This window comes from Chlamydomonas reinhardtii, chromosome 13 (assembly GCF_000002595.2).
Source record: "Chlamydomonas reinhardtii strain CC-503 cw92 mt+ chromosome 13, whole genome shotgun sequence".
Taxonomy (NCBI): Eukaryota; Viridiplantae; Chlorophyta; class Chlorophyceae; order Chlamydomonadales; family Chlamydomonadaceae; genus Chlamydomonas; species Chlamydomonas reinhardtii.
In genome coordinates, this window is record NC_057016.1 from 2,701,907 (window position 1) to 2,717,108 (window position 15,202).

The 15,202-nt window shown below is 66.6% G+C and overlaps 3 protein-coding genes across 5 annotated transcripts in view; 1 reads left to right on the top strand and 2 right to left on the bottom strand.

Moving 5' to 3' along the window:
- Window positions 1-2,399, bottom strand: part of CHLRE_13g582201v5 (uncharacterized protein) — a 3,596-nt gene extending 1,197 nt beyond the window's left edge. Inside the window, exons 1-5 of the mRNA XM_043069588.1 lie at window positions 2,113-2,399; window positions 1,792-1,913; window positions 1,186-1,250; window positions 753-953; window positions 86-280 (exon numbers count right to left, since the gene is read on the bottom strand). Of these exons, the coding sequence (XP_042917563.1) occupies window positions 86-280; window positions 753-953; window positions 1,186-1,250; window positions 1,792-1,913; window positions 2,113-2,231 (702 nt within the window). The 5' untranslated portion in view covers window positions 2,232-2,399. The remainder of the gene's footprint in view (window positions 1-85; window positions 281-752; window positions 954-1,185; window positions 1,251-1,791; window positions 1,914-2,112) is intronic.
- A 145-nt stretch (window positions 2,400-2,544) lies between these two features.
- On the bottom strand, window positions 2,545-11,309 carry CHLRE_13g582250v5 (uncharacterized protein). The gene is made up of 14 exons (XM_043069589.1): window positions 11,005-11,309; window positions 10,820-10,865; window positions 10,149-10,539; window positions 9,556-9,705; window positions 9,172-9,256; window positions 8,652-8,773; window positions 8,157-8,268; window positions 7,837-7,938; window positions 7,359-7,490; window positions 6,720-6,860; window positions 5,928-6,441; window positions 4,999-5,433; window positions 3,721-4,772; window positions 2,545-3,517 (listed from the first exon to the last, which is right to left on the bottom strand). The coding sequence occupies exons 1-14, from the start codon at window positions 11,170-11,172 to the stop codon at window positions 3,311-3,313; spliced, it is 3,657 nt and encodes a 1,218-aa protein (XP_042917564.1). The 5' UTR covers window positions 11,173-11,309; the 3' UTR covers window positions 2,545-3,310.
- Window positions 11,310-11,419: 110 nt separating this feature from the next.
- Window positions 11,420-15,202, top strand: part of CHLRE_13g582270v5 (uncharacterized protein) — an 8,233-nt gene continuing 4,450 nt past the window's right edge. The window contains exons 1-5 of one of the 3 annotated variants that reach the window (XM_043069590.1): window positions 11,420-11,568; window positions 11,774-11,820; window positions 12,103-12,543; window positions 12,835-12,932; window positions 13,800-14,986. In XM_043069590.1, coding sequence (XP_042917565.1) covers window positions 11,521-11,568; window positions 11,774-11,820; window positions 12,103-12,543; window positions 12,835-12,932; window positions 13,800-14,986 — 1,821 coding nt within the window. In that variant the 5' untranslated portion in view covers window positions 11,420-11,520. Of the gene's footprint in view, window positions 11,569-11,773; window positions 11,821-12,102; window positions 12,544-12,834; window positions 12,933-13,799; window positions 14,987-15,202 lie in introns of those variants that run through there. The other 2 variants (XM_043069591.1, XM_043069592.1) reach the window with 2 other exon arrangements.

The following is a 15,202-nucleotide window of genomic DNA, read 5'->3' on the forward strand; positions in this document are numbered from 1 at the left end:
CACACACACCCACCCACCCACCCACACCCACACCCACCCACACCCACCCACACCCGCCCCACCCACCCCCCACACACACGCACACCTGCGGCGTGGGCACGAAGTCGGGCGGCAGCTGGATGTCGTAGCAGAACAGCACGTCGGGCTTGTAGCCGGTGGCGGAGACGGTCAGGTAGGACACAGCGCCCACGGGTCGGGCGGTGGCGGCCAGGTCGGGCGGGATGCCGGCCTCCTCGCCGCACTCCTTGGCCACGTTCTCACGGGGGCTCAGACCGTGCGGCTGCGGGGGCGCGGTTGTTGACGGGGTGGGGCGAGGCGGGGTGGGATATATGGCGGTCTGGTGGGGCGGGAGGGAGCTGGAGGGAAGCCTCCATGTACGCGGGTGCCTGCAGCTGCTAAATCTTCCCCCTAGAACCAGGATTCCTTGCCTACCGCGTCATTTGACACACACACACACACACACACACACACACACACACACACACACACGTACCGGCTTGTCAACACACGTCAACACAGACATAGCTCGCTTGTGCGTTTCCGTTGTTCAACACGCACACAGCTCACGCGCCCGCGCTGCTTCGCCCCATCCCGGCGACGATTCACTGGCTATCAGACCTGTTGGGCACGGGCGCATCACTCCGCCCTCCCCCCCCCACACACGTAAACACACGCACACACAACCACGGCTCGTTTCCGTTGTTCAACACGCACTCACTCGCCCGCGCTGCTCCCCCCCCCCACACACACACCTGGCCGCCCGCCACGATGTGGTCCAGCTTGCCCGGCCAGTTGGGTTTGGTGAGCGAGCGCCGCGCCACCCACAGCCGGAGCGCGCCGGTGCGGTCGTCCCGTACGAAGCCGTTGACGTGGATGCCGTACGCCTTGATGCCCAGGTGCGTGGCGGCGGCGCGCTCCACCAGAAGCAGCGGCGGGTCGTGGAAGGAGGGGACCTGGGGGGGGGGGGGGGCGCCGGGTTTAGGTTTAGGGGAGGGGAAAGGGCGCTTTTGCAAGAACGTAGCCCGAATGGGATTGGGCAGGGTGGTGTGGGCGGCTACTCCTCCACCCAAAGCCATAACGAATCCCAGGACCATTGCCCAGCACCCCCTCCAGCGCTATCACTGCTTAGCAGCCGCGCACCAACCGGCCACTAATCCCCAGCCGCCCCCCCCCGCCGCTACTCACCACGGGGTACAGCTCATCCCGCCAGCCCGTGATGACGCCCTCCGCACGCAGCTGGGCCAGCACCTCTGTGTGCGTGTGTGTGTGGGGGGGGGGGGACAGAGGCAGTAGCAGCGGTTGCGGTGGCAGGTGGAAGCAGGTGAGGCGGCAGTAGACAGGCGGCAGTAGCAGGTGGTGCGGTAGCAGCAGGCGAGGAGGCAGTAGCAGGTATAGCCACAGGCAGTGGCAGGTGGGAGCAGGTGGGAGCGGGCGACCCGCGCTGCCCTGTGCTTGACAGTCGTGGGCGAGGCCCGCTCTGTGCAGCCCGGCAACTCGGCGCAATAGCAGACAGCCGTACGGTATCAGCAGGCTTTAGCAGGTAGGGTACACAGGCATTCACAGGCAGTAGCAGGTGGGAACCGGTAATACGTGTTGCCCCCTGGTTCTTGGGGTCGTGGGTAGGACTCACGCTATCTCTATTTCACCGTGTGGCCCCATGCCCACAGGAATCCCACACAGACTAGCACATACTAACACAGACGACAACCAGACCTGCCTCCATCCTGTCAGGTGCTGCAGTGCACGTTTCACACACGGGATGCTGGACGGATCCCGCACCACGCCGCGCACCTGCCACCTTGGCTGAGCGGCTTTCGCAGCTGTCTAGGCTGGGCGACAGGCTGACACGGCCCGAGGGGCCGCAGCCCTCCACCACAAACACGTCCGGGAACCGCCGCACGTGCTCCACGAACCTGATGGCACGACCGCATGGACCGCCGCATGTGTTCGCGAGTTATAGAGGTGGTTAGGGGTCTGTGATGTTTGAGTTGGAGAGATGCTGGGCGGGTGTGTGTGTTGTGGCGCAGGCGCGGGCAGTGGGTACAGAGCAACGGAAATACCCGGGCTGGAAGGCCGCACGCCAAACCTACCCGGCTAGCCTTGCTGACTTACTTGGGTTTAAGCTTGCCAACCTCCTTTCCCTCCACAACGAAAGGCGTCAACGTCGGCAGCTCCTCAAGGCCCGTATTGCACTCTTTCGCGCGAGCGATGAATCCGCTTAGGTCCTTCATTTGTGCCTCTAGGTTCGCGGGTGGCCGGGAGAGCGAGGCTGATGCCTGAGCAACGATATGCGATGCAAGCGGTCTAGAAACCTTTGCTAGTCGAGCCGCTTGCAACAATCGCGTCGACGTACCCAAGCGCAGGGTGCGCATTATGACTCGAACGAGCAAGTATGCAGGTATGGACAGTCAACATGGACACATGGCTATATCGCCTACAAGTTCTAGCTGGCGCGACTGGGTGCGGTGTGGCAAACCCACGCGGCCACGCCGCCCCCCCCCCTCCCCCCCCCCCCGCCACCACACCCTCACCCTAAAATTATCGTTCCCGCGCGGATTACACGACCTCTCGCCTCACTCTCTTGGCGTTAACAGGCCATGAATTACAACTCCTGCGCATCACTTACTCCCATGCGGTTGGTGACTGCCTAAAGCCTTCTTGGTGCTGCAACACAAACTCCGTTCTCAAATACTCACATGTGCTCCGGCACCATGCGGCAAGATGGCAACCGACCTTTCGCGTTAGCATTATACAGTGCATTCCACACCAGCACAGTATCAACACCAAGTATGCTTTGACGTTACTACGCAGAGATCCGCGGCCCAGGTCTTCGCATGCCCATGCAGCCATTAATGACGCCGCTTCTCATGCGCTTTCTGTAGTCCGTCCACCGCGAACACATCCTCCACCATACGCAACCCCGCTCACGTTAATGCGTCATAATATTACATGGTTAGAATTTGCAATACGGTACATACGCAGTCACGTGAGCTGCCGAAGCCCCATACATACCGGCACGCCAGCTACACTGCCGGCGCCTCCGCATGCAAAGCCTCCGTGTGTGTGCGTTCAAACACATCCCGCGCCTGATCGCTTACTCCAGACCACTCCAGACCGTGGCCAGTTCCCGGCACAGGTCTCTCTCCCAGCGCATCGCAGCACCACCACCACCTGCGCCCCCACATCTTCCACACCCCAAACGAACCCCGCGCCCCACCCCGGCCGATCCCTACCCCCAATCCCTGCCCCCGATTCCTACCCCCAATCCCTACCCCCGATCCCTACCCCCAATCCCTACCCCCCCCGATCCCTACCCCCGATCCCTTCGCGCCGGCACCGGCACGGGCACGCACGCCAGCGGCTGCAGCGCCCCCAGCGCGCCGCTGTCCGCCGCCGCCGGCTGCGCCAGCAGGCTGACGGAGCGCGCCCAGCCCGGCACCTCCAGCTGCACCAGCCGGAAGCGCGCCACGTGCGCCTCACCCACCCACACCGCGCCGCTCCAGTCGGGGTGAAGCACCTGCGCGGGGTGGTGGTGGGAGATAGAGAGAGAGAGAGAGAGAGTGTGTGTGTGTGTGTGTAAGAGAGCAACAGGAAAAACAACAACAACAACACAGTGTATACGATTCAGCAACGCGACGCGTCAATACAATGCGGACAAGGCTGCACTTACGCCTTTCCCTCGCGCCACCACTGCCACCCCCCTGCACGCCCTGCTCTCACCTCCCACGTGCTGTCCTTGTCCACTGCCGCCGCTGCCGCAGCCTCCGACGCCGCCGCCAGCTTCTGCTGCTTGCTGGCTGCCTTGCCGCTCCCGCTCCCGGCCCCCTTGCGCCCGCCTGCCGCGTCCGCTCCCGCTGCCCCAGCCGCAGCCGCAACCCCCAACGCCCCCAAGGCGGAAGGGCCGGTGGGCGAGGCAATGCCAGGCAGCGGCACCACGCCGCGCCCGCCGCTGGCGGCGGCGCCGCCGGCCGGCGCCTCCTGCCTGTTGAAGTGCACCCAGACGTGGTAGCTGCGGTGGCGAGGCGCGCCGCCCGCCTCGAACTGCGGCGCCCAGCTGAGCTCGCAGGTGAGCAGCTGCGTGCCGTCGTCCTCCTCCTCCACCCCCGCCCCCGCCCGCCGCGCCCGCGCCCGCGCCCCGCCCGCCGCCTCCTCCTCCTCCTCCTCGTCCTCTTCGTCGTCGCCGAGTAGTGTGGGAAGCTTGATCTTAATCGGCGACTCCAGTCCGGCAAGGCTGCTGCCGGCGGCGCCGGAGGCGCCGGCACCGTTGCGCGCGCCGGCACCAGCACCGGCACCGCCGCCGCCACTGGAGCCCCGCTCCCAGTCGTCATCCTCTTCCGTCACTGCAGCTGCAGCTGCAGCTGCGTGCGCCTTGCCCGCGGCCGCGGCGGCGGCCGCGGCGGCGGCGGCGCCTGCTGAGCCCGAGGTGGTGGGCGAGAGCAGATCGTCCTTGTGGACCAGCTCCCCGCTCAGGCGGGGGCCGCCAAGGCCCAGACCGCCTAGCAGGGCGGAAGCAGGGGAAGCGGCGGCGGCGGCGGCAGAGGCGTCAGATGACGCGGCGCCGGCGGCGGCGCGTGCCGTCGGCCGCGCCCACCGGACGCGGCTGACGGCGGCGCCGGTGAGCGGCGGCGGCGGCGTGGCGGGCGGCGGCGCTGGTGCCACGGGGATGGGGGCGGTGGCGACGCCAGCGGCGGAGGAAGGGGCTGCTACTGTTGCCGTTGCCGGAACCGGGGGGTCTGTCGGACTGCCGCGGTGCTCCCGAATGGACAGCAGGCCTGAGGGTTGTGGGACCAATCGGGCAGACGGCCAAGACAAAAATGGCATGACGTGGTAAGGCATGACGGTACTCCACAACGGTGGAGCCCCTAGGTTGTACGGCAAATGCGGCTGAGAGGTCCAGCAGCGCTTGGCTGAGTCATCACGGTACGGTGTTACGCACATGTGTCATGTGATACTTGTGCCTGCTCTCATTTCAGGCATTTCGCGCCCTGCCACACCTACCCAGGAAGGCTGTGAAAGGCGCCGACGGTCCCAGCGGCTCGCCCCCGCCAAAGTAGCCTGCCTTGGCAGTAGCAGTAGCAGCGCCCGCACCGGCTGTAGCAGTCTGCGCGCCGCTGCCGGCAGTAGCGGAATGGTAGCACACAATCCCCACCGCCGTGATAGCGCCCCTGCTACTGCTGCTGCTGCTGCTGCGACTACTGCCGGCCGCAGCCGTGGAGCTGCTGCTACTGCCGCTACTGCCGGAGCCGCTGGCGGGGAACAGGCGGCGGGGCAGTTGGGCCGAGTAGGTGACCCAGGGCAGCCCGGACGGGACGGCGGGGCCGGACGCGACGGCGGCGGCGGCGGCTGAGGCGGCGGTGGTGGTGGTTGCGTCCGACAGGGGGCAGGTGACGGCGCCGGTGGCGGCGCCGGGCGGACACGCGGCACAGGTGTAGCCTGGCAGGAGCAGCAGCAGCGGTAGCGGCAGGGCGGTGGGGGAAGGGCAAGGCTTCCGTGATCAAGAGCGCAGGCGCGGGCAGCCAGCGCCAGCAGGCGCCGGGCGCATACACTTGATACGCGCGTTCGGCTACAGCGCACTCCTGTTAATGTGCTGGTGGTTGTGGTGGTGGTTGTGGTGGTGGTGGTTGTGGTGCCTCTGGTTCCTCCTGTGGTGCATGGTCGCCCTGTGTGCTCCCCACTACCACACCCACCCACAGCTCGCAGCGCAGTGCAGCCCGGTGCACCTCGGGTCTATGACTCCGCAACTCCCAACCACTCGCCTCCAACCCGCCTCAGGCTTGCAGTCGTAGGCGCCCGGAGAAAGACGGCCCGCCCTCTATCTGCCCCCCACCCCCAAGCCCGAGCACACACGCACGCACGCACGCACACACGCAAGCACGCACGCACGCACGCATGCACGCACGCACGCACGCACGCACGCACTCACTCACCCGCCTTCCTCAGCGCCTCCACGACGGCCTTGTCTCCCGCGCCCCACGGCCCCACCGCCAGCCCCACACAGCAGCCCGCAGAGCCCGCCACCTCCGCCGGCGCCGTGCGCAGCAGCAGCCCCACGCGGCTGGATCCAGCGCACGCCGCCGTCCAGGTCAGATCCAGCCCGGATCCGGATCCGATCCCGATGATCCCGGATCCGGATCCGAATCCTGGATCCAGCGGCAGCGCCGCGCTGTAGAGCGCGTGCAGCGCGACCCAGGGTCCGGCGGAGGAGAGCGAGGGCGGCGGCGGCGGCGGCGCTGTGAGCGCGAGGCAGGCGCCGCCGGTGTAGGCGAGCTGGGAGGTGGGGCGCACAGTGAGCGGCGACACGGCCGCAGGCGGCAGCACGGTTGCGCCCTTGGGTTGCGGCGGCTGCAGGCTGGTTGGGGCGGCGGTGGAGGCGGGGGTGGTGGCGGCGGAGGAGGAGGTGGCGGCGGCGGAGGGCAGCGGTGTGGAGGAGGCGACCACGTCCTATATGCATGGGGTGGGTGGGTGGGGGATCAGCCATTTATGCGAACAATCTGTATCAAACATGGAAGTGCGGGGTAGAGCGTGTGCGCCGGCTCGGGCGTGTGCGCGGGAGGGGCGCAGTGGGTGCGGGTTGGAGCTGGATGCGGAGGGGCGGCATGCACACCACCTGTCGTGTGGGCACTGCTACTGCCTACTGCTACTGCGACCGCTCCTGCTACTGCCGCTACTCCTACTGCCGGTCACTGCCCTCCTGCCTGCCCTTGTGCCCGGCCGCCCACCTGCGCGGACAGGTTGAACCAGGGCGCGGCGCTGACTCGGCGGCCCTCCAGCCACAGCGCCCGCCCCGCGCCGGTGTTGAAGTGGCTCTGCAGCGGCAGCCGGGCCACCAGCGCGGGCCGGGCGGGCCACACGCCACGGATCTGTGCGGGCGTGGGTGTGGGATGGGGTTGGGGTTTGGGTTGGGGTTGCATTCATGAGGTAGATAAAGAGGAGTGAAGTTCTAGTGAGGGGGCGGAGGAGGGCGGGAGAGGGCGGGGAGGGCGGCCGGGCACGGTATTCAGGCGGGCTTGGCGGCTTCCGGAGGCCCACTTTCACGCCTACCACCTGCACTCTCCCCGAAACAGTGAAGTCTCCTTTGAAAAACACACTCTCCATATCCACCCGGCCCGTACCCGCTCGCGAAGGCACATACACACACACACACACACACACACACACACACATACACACACGCACGCACACACACACACACACACTCACACTCACACACACACACACACACACACACACACACACACACACACACACACACACACACACACACACACACACACACACACACACACACACACACGCACACACGCGCACACGCGCACACGCGCACGCGCACGCACACACGCGCACGCGCGCGCACCCACCGCCGCCCAGAAGGCCTCCTGTCGCAGCTCGAATGTGGCCCGGTCAAACTCCTCGTACACCCAGCCCGGAGCAAACAGAGCCGCCGACAGCCCCGCGGCGCGCGCCGCCGCCAGAGCCACCGGGCAGTTCTCCTGCGGCGGCGGAGGCGGCAGGCGGGGCGCCAAGGGGGGGCAGCAGGCGTCAGAAAGCAGGCGGGAGACCCCCCCACACACAGGGCAGGCAGCAGTCGCGTCCTCTCCTCCTCACGTCCCACATCGCAACCCTTTGCCGGGCCTCACTCGCGTCGTACATGCCCCGCGGCTTAACTGGTAAGTACGGTAGCCGACTCGCTCCCATTCCCCTACCGCACGGTATCCGCATCCATGCTTGTATGCGTGTCGTAACCCGCTGCGCCCCAGACGCGTTGCGGCCCACCCCCAAGCTTGGCCGCCCCCCGCCCCCTCAGCACCCATCCAGCCCCCCTACCCCCTCCCCCACCTTGCCGCCGCCGTAGGAGCCGCGCCCGAACACGTCCACGCCCATGTACACCTCCGCCGCCCGGCTGCCCGCCGCCGCCGCCACCGCAGCGGGCGCGCCCTCCTGCGGGCCGCCCAGGGGCGAGCGAGCGAGCAAGGCAAGTTGAGCAGGGAAATTAAACGTCCCGCTTGCATTCGGCATGGAACCATGCATGGAACCCCCTCCCACTCCGCGCGCTGCCCCCTTTCCCCCACCATTCGAGTCAGGACCCCACACACACACACTCCACGCGCCCTCCCCGCCCCCCTTCTCCACGCCCTCTCAACACCACTTTTCCCCACCTGCCAGCGGTAGTTGACGAACAGGGCGTCCGCGGCGTCGAAGAAGGGCGCGTTGAGGCGCGTGAGGCCGTCCTGCCAGGCCAGCCGCCCCTCCGTGGTGATGGCGTCGTACCTGCAGCAGGGGCGTGGGCGGGGAAGGGGCGGGGGGTGTTTGCGTGTGTTTATGTGGCCGTTCATTTATGGAGGGAGAAAAGAAATTTGAAATTTAAAGTGCCCACGAATCGGGGAGCGGGGAGCGGGGAGCGGGTATCCTTATCCATGAAAGAGGCTCCAGCGCACTCAGCCACCCCCCGCCACCCTCGGGAGAGGTGTGGGTTCATGCGCCCAAGCCCAGCACCATGGACTTCGGAAAAAGCCCATTTCAGCCCCCCAGCCCCCATCCCCCAGCCAACCTTAACCCCATCACCCATCCCCCAGCCGCCCCGCTGGGACTTATTGGGCTCGGGCACATAACCCCTTATTGCAGCCCACCCGCCTCCCCCCTCCTCCTCTCACCATATGACCAGCGCGTGTGGCCCCACCTCCGCCGCCATGCGCGCCCGCAGGTGCGCCACGAAGTGGGTGAGGTGCGGCACCAGCTCCCGACCCAGCCCGTTCTCCACGTTCACCAGCCAGCCCTGCAGGCGCAGGCGCAGGCGCAGGCGCAGGTGTCGCATATGAACGGGCAGTGGCAGTGGCAGTGGCAGCGGTGGTTGCAGGTGCATGAGCGGGCAGTGGCAGTTGGTTGCAGCGGCCGGCGTCAACTCGGGCGACAAGCAACCGTACCGATCCTCACTGCCCGGCGGAATGTTGGCGGCCGCATTTTGGCTACCAGTTTGGCCGAAGTGCCCGAGAAACATGCTTTCTCTGCATACCGCCGCCACCGCCTTTGCACCCTTGGGGGCCCTCCCTCCCTTGCTCCTTCCATGATAGTCACTCCCGCACTGTCAGGTCCTCGCAGCCCTCACCGCCGCATGGGAGTGGTGTTAACACCCCAACCCCCCAACCCCCACACACACCCCACCTCCACCCCCACCTCGAAGCCGTGGTGCACCGCTAGCGCCACCAGTTGGTCCGCCGCCGCCCGGGCCGCCGCGGGGGAGGCGAACAGCGCCTCACACCTGTGCGTGTGTGTGTGTGTGTGTGTGTGTATGTATGTGTGTGTGTGTGTGTGTGAGAGGGCGCACAGGGCAGGGGGTGGCTGGGTTGTGGGTTGTGGGTGGCGGCGTCGGCGGGGGCCGGCGAGCTTGATCTCCACTGCTGTGTTGCACGGCGCAGCTGCATACACACCTAGCCCGCCCTAGCCCCGCCCCCATCCCCCGCCCCCCCCCTGCTCCGCACCCGCCCGCCCTTATTCCGCCTCCCCCCGCCTCCGCCCCCCCCCCCCCGACTCCCCCTCTCCGCCCCCCCCCTCTCTCACCTGCGCCGCCCCTCCTCCCACTCGGTGATGAAGGTGCCCAGCACGCGCACGCCGTTGCGGTGCGCCGCCGCCGTCCAGCCGGGCGGCGGCAGCGTTACCAGGTGGTGCGAGAAGTAGACGAACACGTCCACCTGCTCCCACTGCCACAGCCTAGCAGACAGGCAGGCAGGGGGAAGGCAGAGGGTTAGGGAAGGAGGGAGGCAGGGAAGGAGGCAGGCAGGCAGGCAAGCAGGGAGGAGGTCGCAAATACCAGCCCAAACTAAACCAAACCAACGAAAATGAGCGGAGCGGGGGGGGTGAGAAAGGGGCGGGGGGATCGAGGCAGGCAGGCGCAGTAGGGGGGGGAGTGAGAAAGGGGCGGCGGGAGGAGCAGTGGGAGCAGTGGGAAGAAGGGGGCGGAGGCGGAGAGGAATGTGATCGGGAGCGGGGGGCGCAATCAGGACGTGAAGCGCATGACAACGGAATGGCTATGCGGGATTTGCGGGTGGTATGCAGGGCTGGGGCAGCGTATCCCTCGCCCCACACCCCAACCCACAGTGCCCACAGTGCCCCTCCCTCCCTCCCTCCCCCTCCACACACGCACACGCGCACACCTGAAGAAGCCCGGGTCCGCCCCGCCCTGCACCAGCCTGTCCGCCAGGTAGCCGCCCATCATGTCGTGACACACCAGCAGACGGGGGCGGGAGGCGGCAGTAGCGGCAGTAGCGCCGGCAGCAGTAGCAGGTGCACCGGCAGTAGCAGGTGCGGCGGCGGCAATGGTGGTGGTGGTGGTGGTGGTGGTGGAAGCTGTGGCACTGGTGGAGGTGGTGGCGGTGGGCGTGGGCGGCACGGGGCCGGTGGCGGGCACGGGCGGCGCGGGCGGCAGCAGTAGCGGAGAGTTGTAGGTGCGGCAGAAGGGCGCATCTGGGTCGGCCGCGGGGTCGGGCGACCAGCGCAGGAGCTGGTCAACGGTGGTCAACGGCCGCACCTCAGGGGCATCCAGGCCTGCGTGTGTGTTTGTTTGTGCGGTGACACCAGGTTGGGGGGTTCAGGATTCAAGAGCCAGGCGGGGCTTCTGCTGACAGTGCTACTCCCTTGGTTGGGAGGTGCTGGTTGGCTAGGGCAGTCGTGAGCTCATATGTGCGAGGAAAGCGTTGGGAGAAGGGAAAGAGGGGCTGGGCAGACGGCGTCAACGCTCCACAGTCAACGGTGGCGTGCGCGCACGCGCACCGAGCCTCAGCTCGGCGACACCCCTTTCCCGCGCGAGGCCCCGTCCTGTTTGTACCTGTGACAATGCGAGCGGCCTCGTTCGCTGCTGCCTCGCTGGCAACCTGCGTTGTTAAGGCACCCGGTTGCGAGGGCACCAGTGGCGTTACGTGGACATGGCGATTTGCCGACATTGCCATACCGATTGCCGCGTCAGGCAGGTGTCAGCAGGACTTGCCGGGACCAAGAGTTTCCAGGCCTCACCTGGGGCTTGAAAACCTTGCGCACCAGCTCGCGAACTGTGTGGGAACGCCTCACGACCTCCTTTGCGAGGTTTTGCACCCGCTCGCGGACTTTCCTATTGCGCCATGCCCACCACACGCCAGTGCCGACTCCTATTAGCAGCACCGCGATAAATCCACGGCGCTTCATGCCTTTCGCGGCCTTCTGCAAGGGTTTTGGCTGGTCCCGGCAGTTTGTCTGAGGGCAGCTCTTGGCCAGTCGACTTAATATATTACATGCCCAGATAACAACTACTTCGCATCGAGTTTGACCTCTACAGAGCCCAGACCAAGCGAGCGACCCTTGCAGCCCGATTTGCCCGCGCAATTCCAGTTTTCCCCAGCGCATTTCCTGCTGGCCCCGACGCGCGCCATCACTCTTTTATTCACCAATCCTATCAACGCCAGCTGTAAGCTTTCTCAAACTTCTTAGGCGCGCGTTTCGGCTCCGGGCCCGTGGGTCTCACTTCCCCCTCTTTATTTGTGGCGCGGCCCGCAAATGGCCGCCGCTGCTCCCATCTTCCACCTGGGCGCGACAGATGGCTGGGTGGGTGGCAGGAGGTGTCTGGGCGGAGCAATGCGGGAGGCTGGGCTGCGGGCCGGCGGCCGCCACTAGAGCGCTGCCTTGCCTGGCTAGGGCTTCGTCCGTGGCGGCGGCTCCTTTGCTTTCGTTCCATTCCCCCTCCGCCCCCGCGGCCTCACTTACCGGTATTGTGCCGCTGTGTGGTCCTGCTGCGCACTGCGCACTGCAGGTGAACGACCCCAACGGCCCACTGCTGCACCGCGGCCGCTACCACCTGTGAGTAGTGATAGGTGGCTGTGGAAGGAAGCGCGGCTGTGTCGGCCAGGGGTGCACCCGGTGTCGGCCCTGGCTTGCTGGCTTGCTGCCCCCACTGCAACTTTCCTCACCGCTCCCTCTCCCCTGACCCCCCCCCCGTTTTCCCCTGCTCCTTCCCCCGCCCCTCGCCGCCCCCAAAGCTATTCACGCACGCACTTCAACTTTGTAGCTCACTCTGTTTCCCAACAAACGGCTAAACCCCCGCGCCCCCCCCCACACACACACGCACACACCCTCCCCCAGCTTCTACCAGTACCTCCCCCGCCAGGCTCACTGGAGCTGGGGCCTGGCCTGGGGCCACGTGGCCAGCACCGACCTGGTCACGTGGCGCCGACTGCCGCCTGCGCTGATGCCGGGGCTGGGCTTCGACGACATCGGGCCGCCGCCGCCGCAGCAGCAGCAACAGTCGCAGCAGCAGCAGCAGCCGCAGCGGCAGCGGCCGTTGGGTGAGGTGGCGGGCCCTGGTGCTGGTGGTGGTGCGGCTACCGGCGGCGGCGGTGGCGGCAGCAGCGGGGGCGGAGGCGGGGACGGAGGCGGGGACGGGGTGGACCAGCAGCAGCAGCCCGCGCTGTTGCCGCTGCCTGACCCGCACGAACCCAGTGCTCCGGACTCGGGCGGCTGCTTCAGCGGCTGTGCGGTGGTGGACGAGTGCGGGGTGCCCACACTGCTGTACACGGGGGTCAGGTGGGCCGTGTGCGTGTGCGTGTGTGTATGGGGGGGGCGTGTTGAGTCCTTCCCGGGGCCAGCCTCGCTCGTGTTTGTTTCGTCACGTTGTGGAGTGTGAGACATGGTCCGGAAAGTCAAGCCCCCGAGGGCAGCACCCCATGCTTCCTTCCCCTTTGCGTATGTGCTGCTGGTGCCCTAACACCCCGGATTGGCATGGGTTCATTGTGGGATTGAAGTTAACTCCACCAACACCCCCCCCCCCACACACACACACACATACACACACACGCACAACCCAACCCCCCCCAGGCTGCGGCCGGGTGTGGACCCGTGGGGCACAGCCACGTACGGCACAGTGAGCCTGATGGCGGAGGAGGCGCAGCTGGCGGCCCGGGCGGCGGACCCGGGTGCGGGGCGCGTGTATGTGTGTGTGTGTGTGTGTGTGTGTGTGTGTGTGTGTGTGTGTGTGTGTGTGTGTGTGTGTGTGTGTGTGTGTGTGTGTGTGTGTGTGTGTGTGTGTGTGTAACAACAGTTTACAGTTGTTTATCAGATCACGTGATCGTGTATCCGGACAACCCGTAGTTGCTAGTGCCAGGGGCGCATTAGCACCTTGTTTGTCACGCATTAGCCTGGCAGTACATGTCCCCCAAGCCTACGCGTAGCGTTAGACGTCAGTTTGGCCACAGGAGCCGCACCTCCATCTATTGTGGTTAGACATTGATTTGGCCCTAAGAGCCGCATCTCCGTCTATATTGGTGAGACGTCGGTTTGGCCCTAGGAGCCGCACCTCCGTGTGTGTGTGTGTGTGTGTGTGTGTGTGTGTGTGTGTGTGTGTGTGTGTGTGTGTGTGTGTGTGTGTGCGTATTAAAGAGCACAAAGAAAACATTGCGCAAGTGTCTGCGTGTGTGTATGCATGTGTGTGGGTGTGTTTGTACATGTGGGGAGCTGGTGGTGCGGCAGGCAGCACGCGGCGCTTGCTTGCAGGGCTCCCCAGTGTCGGCACGTGTGCGCCCGCGCCCGCGCCAGCGCCAGCGCCAGCACACGCGTCCCTCTGAGCTTGACGTTGGCACTGGGCTACGGCCACTACGGCAAATGCATGTCGCCGTACGGTCGCGGCGTTGTTTCGTTTCATTCGTTCGTGGTTCCTACACGCGAGTGCACACGCACGCACATGCCCTGTTCCCGCGCGCGCGCGCACACACACACACACACACACACACACACACACACACACACACACACACACACACACACACACAAACACACACACACAGACGACCCCGACCTGAAGGTGTGGGTGAAGCAGCGGCGGCCCTGGACGGCCGCACCCCCCGCCCTGCCGCCACCGTTGCAGCCATCGCCTGATGAAGAGCAGGCGGCGGCATCGAACCCAGCAGAACAGCAGCAGGGGCAGCAGGAGGGGCAGCAGGAGCAGCAGCACGCGGTCATTAACTGCTTTCGAGACCCCTTTGTGGTGCTACAGCCCACCCGCGGCGGCAGTAGCAGTAGCAGTGGCAAGCGGGCAAGTGCCGGCACTACAGGAGTTAAAGAGGTGCTGGAGGCTGAGGCGGCTCCGACGGGTGAGGCACTGATGAAGGCCGGAGGCGCGGGAAGCGACGGTGACGGCGACAGGGGAAGCGGCGCTCAAGGTGCGGAGTCCACTGCCGCGACAGCTGCGGCGCTGTCCCCAACCACCTCTGGCTGCGGCGGGGAGTGGGTCGTGGCTGCGGCGCTCAGTGAGGGACCCGGCAGTAGCAACGGCGGCAGTAGCAGCGGCAGTAGCAGCCCGGGAAGCAGGGCGGTGGGAGGCGGCCGCGGCAGTGCCGGTGCCAGGGTCAGCGGCACTGCGGTGTTGGTTGCTGCCGCTCCCCCCCGCTCAGCAGCGGGCGTGTTACCCACCGCCTTGCCAATGCCTGACGCGGTCTTTGCGGCGGCGGCGGCGGCCGCCGGTCCCGCTGGCAGTAGCAGCAGTAGCAGCCGCAGTCCACAGCTGCGACCGCGCCAGCCCACGGTTCCCCACCCGGCTGTGCCACACGGCTGGCCCCCCAGTGCTACAGCCGCCGCCTCACCGCCCGCCACTGCCACAGCTACTGCCAAGTCCGCGCCTGCTGCTGCTGCTGCTCCTGCCAGCCCTGCACCAGCTGCAGCAGCAGCTGCTACAGCCGCTGGCGGTAGTGACGATGACTGGGAGATTGTGACGGATGAGGCAGGCGGCAGTAGCAACGGCAGCGGCGGCGGCAGTAGCAGAGGTCATAGGGCGGCAGCAGCCCCACCCACCGCAAGGCCGCCGAGAATGCAGGGCGTCGGACCTCCTGAGGGCGTACGTAATGGTGGGCGTGGGGACAGTGGCGGCGTGGCGGCTGGCAGCAGCAGTAGCAGGGAGACAGCTAGCGGTGGCGGCGGCGACGAGAACAGTGGCAGCGGCAACAACAGCCGAGGCGGCGGCGAAGGCGGCGGCGCGGCGAGCAGGCGGTGGCTGGTGGCTGTGGGGTGTGGTCGCGGCGCCTATGACCACCCCGCCTCTCGCGGCTGTGTGCTGCTGTACAGTGCGGGGCGACTGGCGGCGGGGGCAGCAGGGACGGGAGAAGGGATGGACAAGGCAGTAGCAGAAGCTGGAACGACGTGTTTAGGACCCGATGGTGGTGTTGGAGGCGGCGGTGGCGCTGGAGTGGCGCTT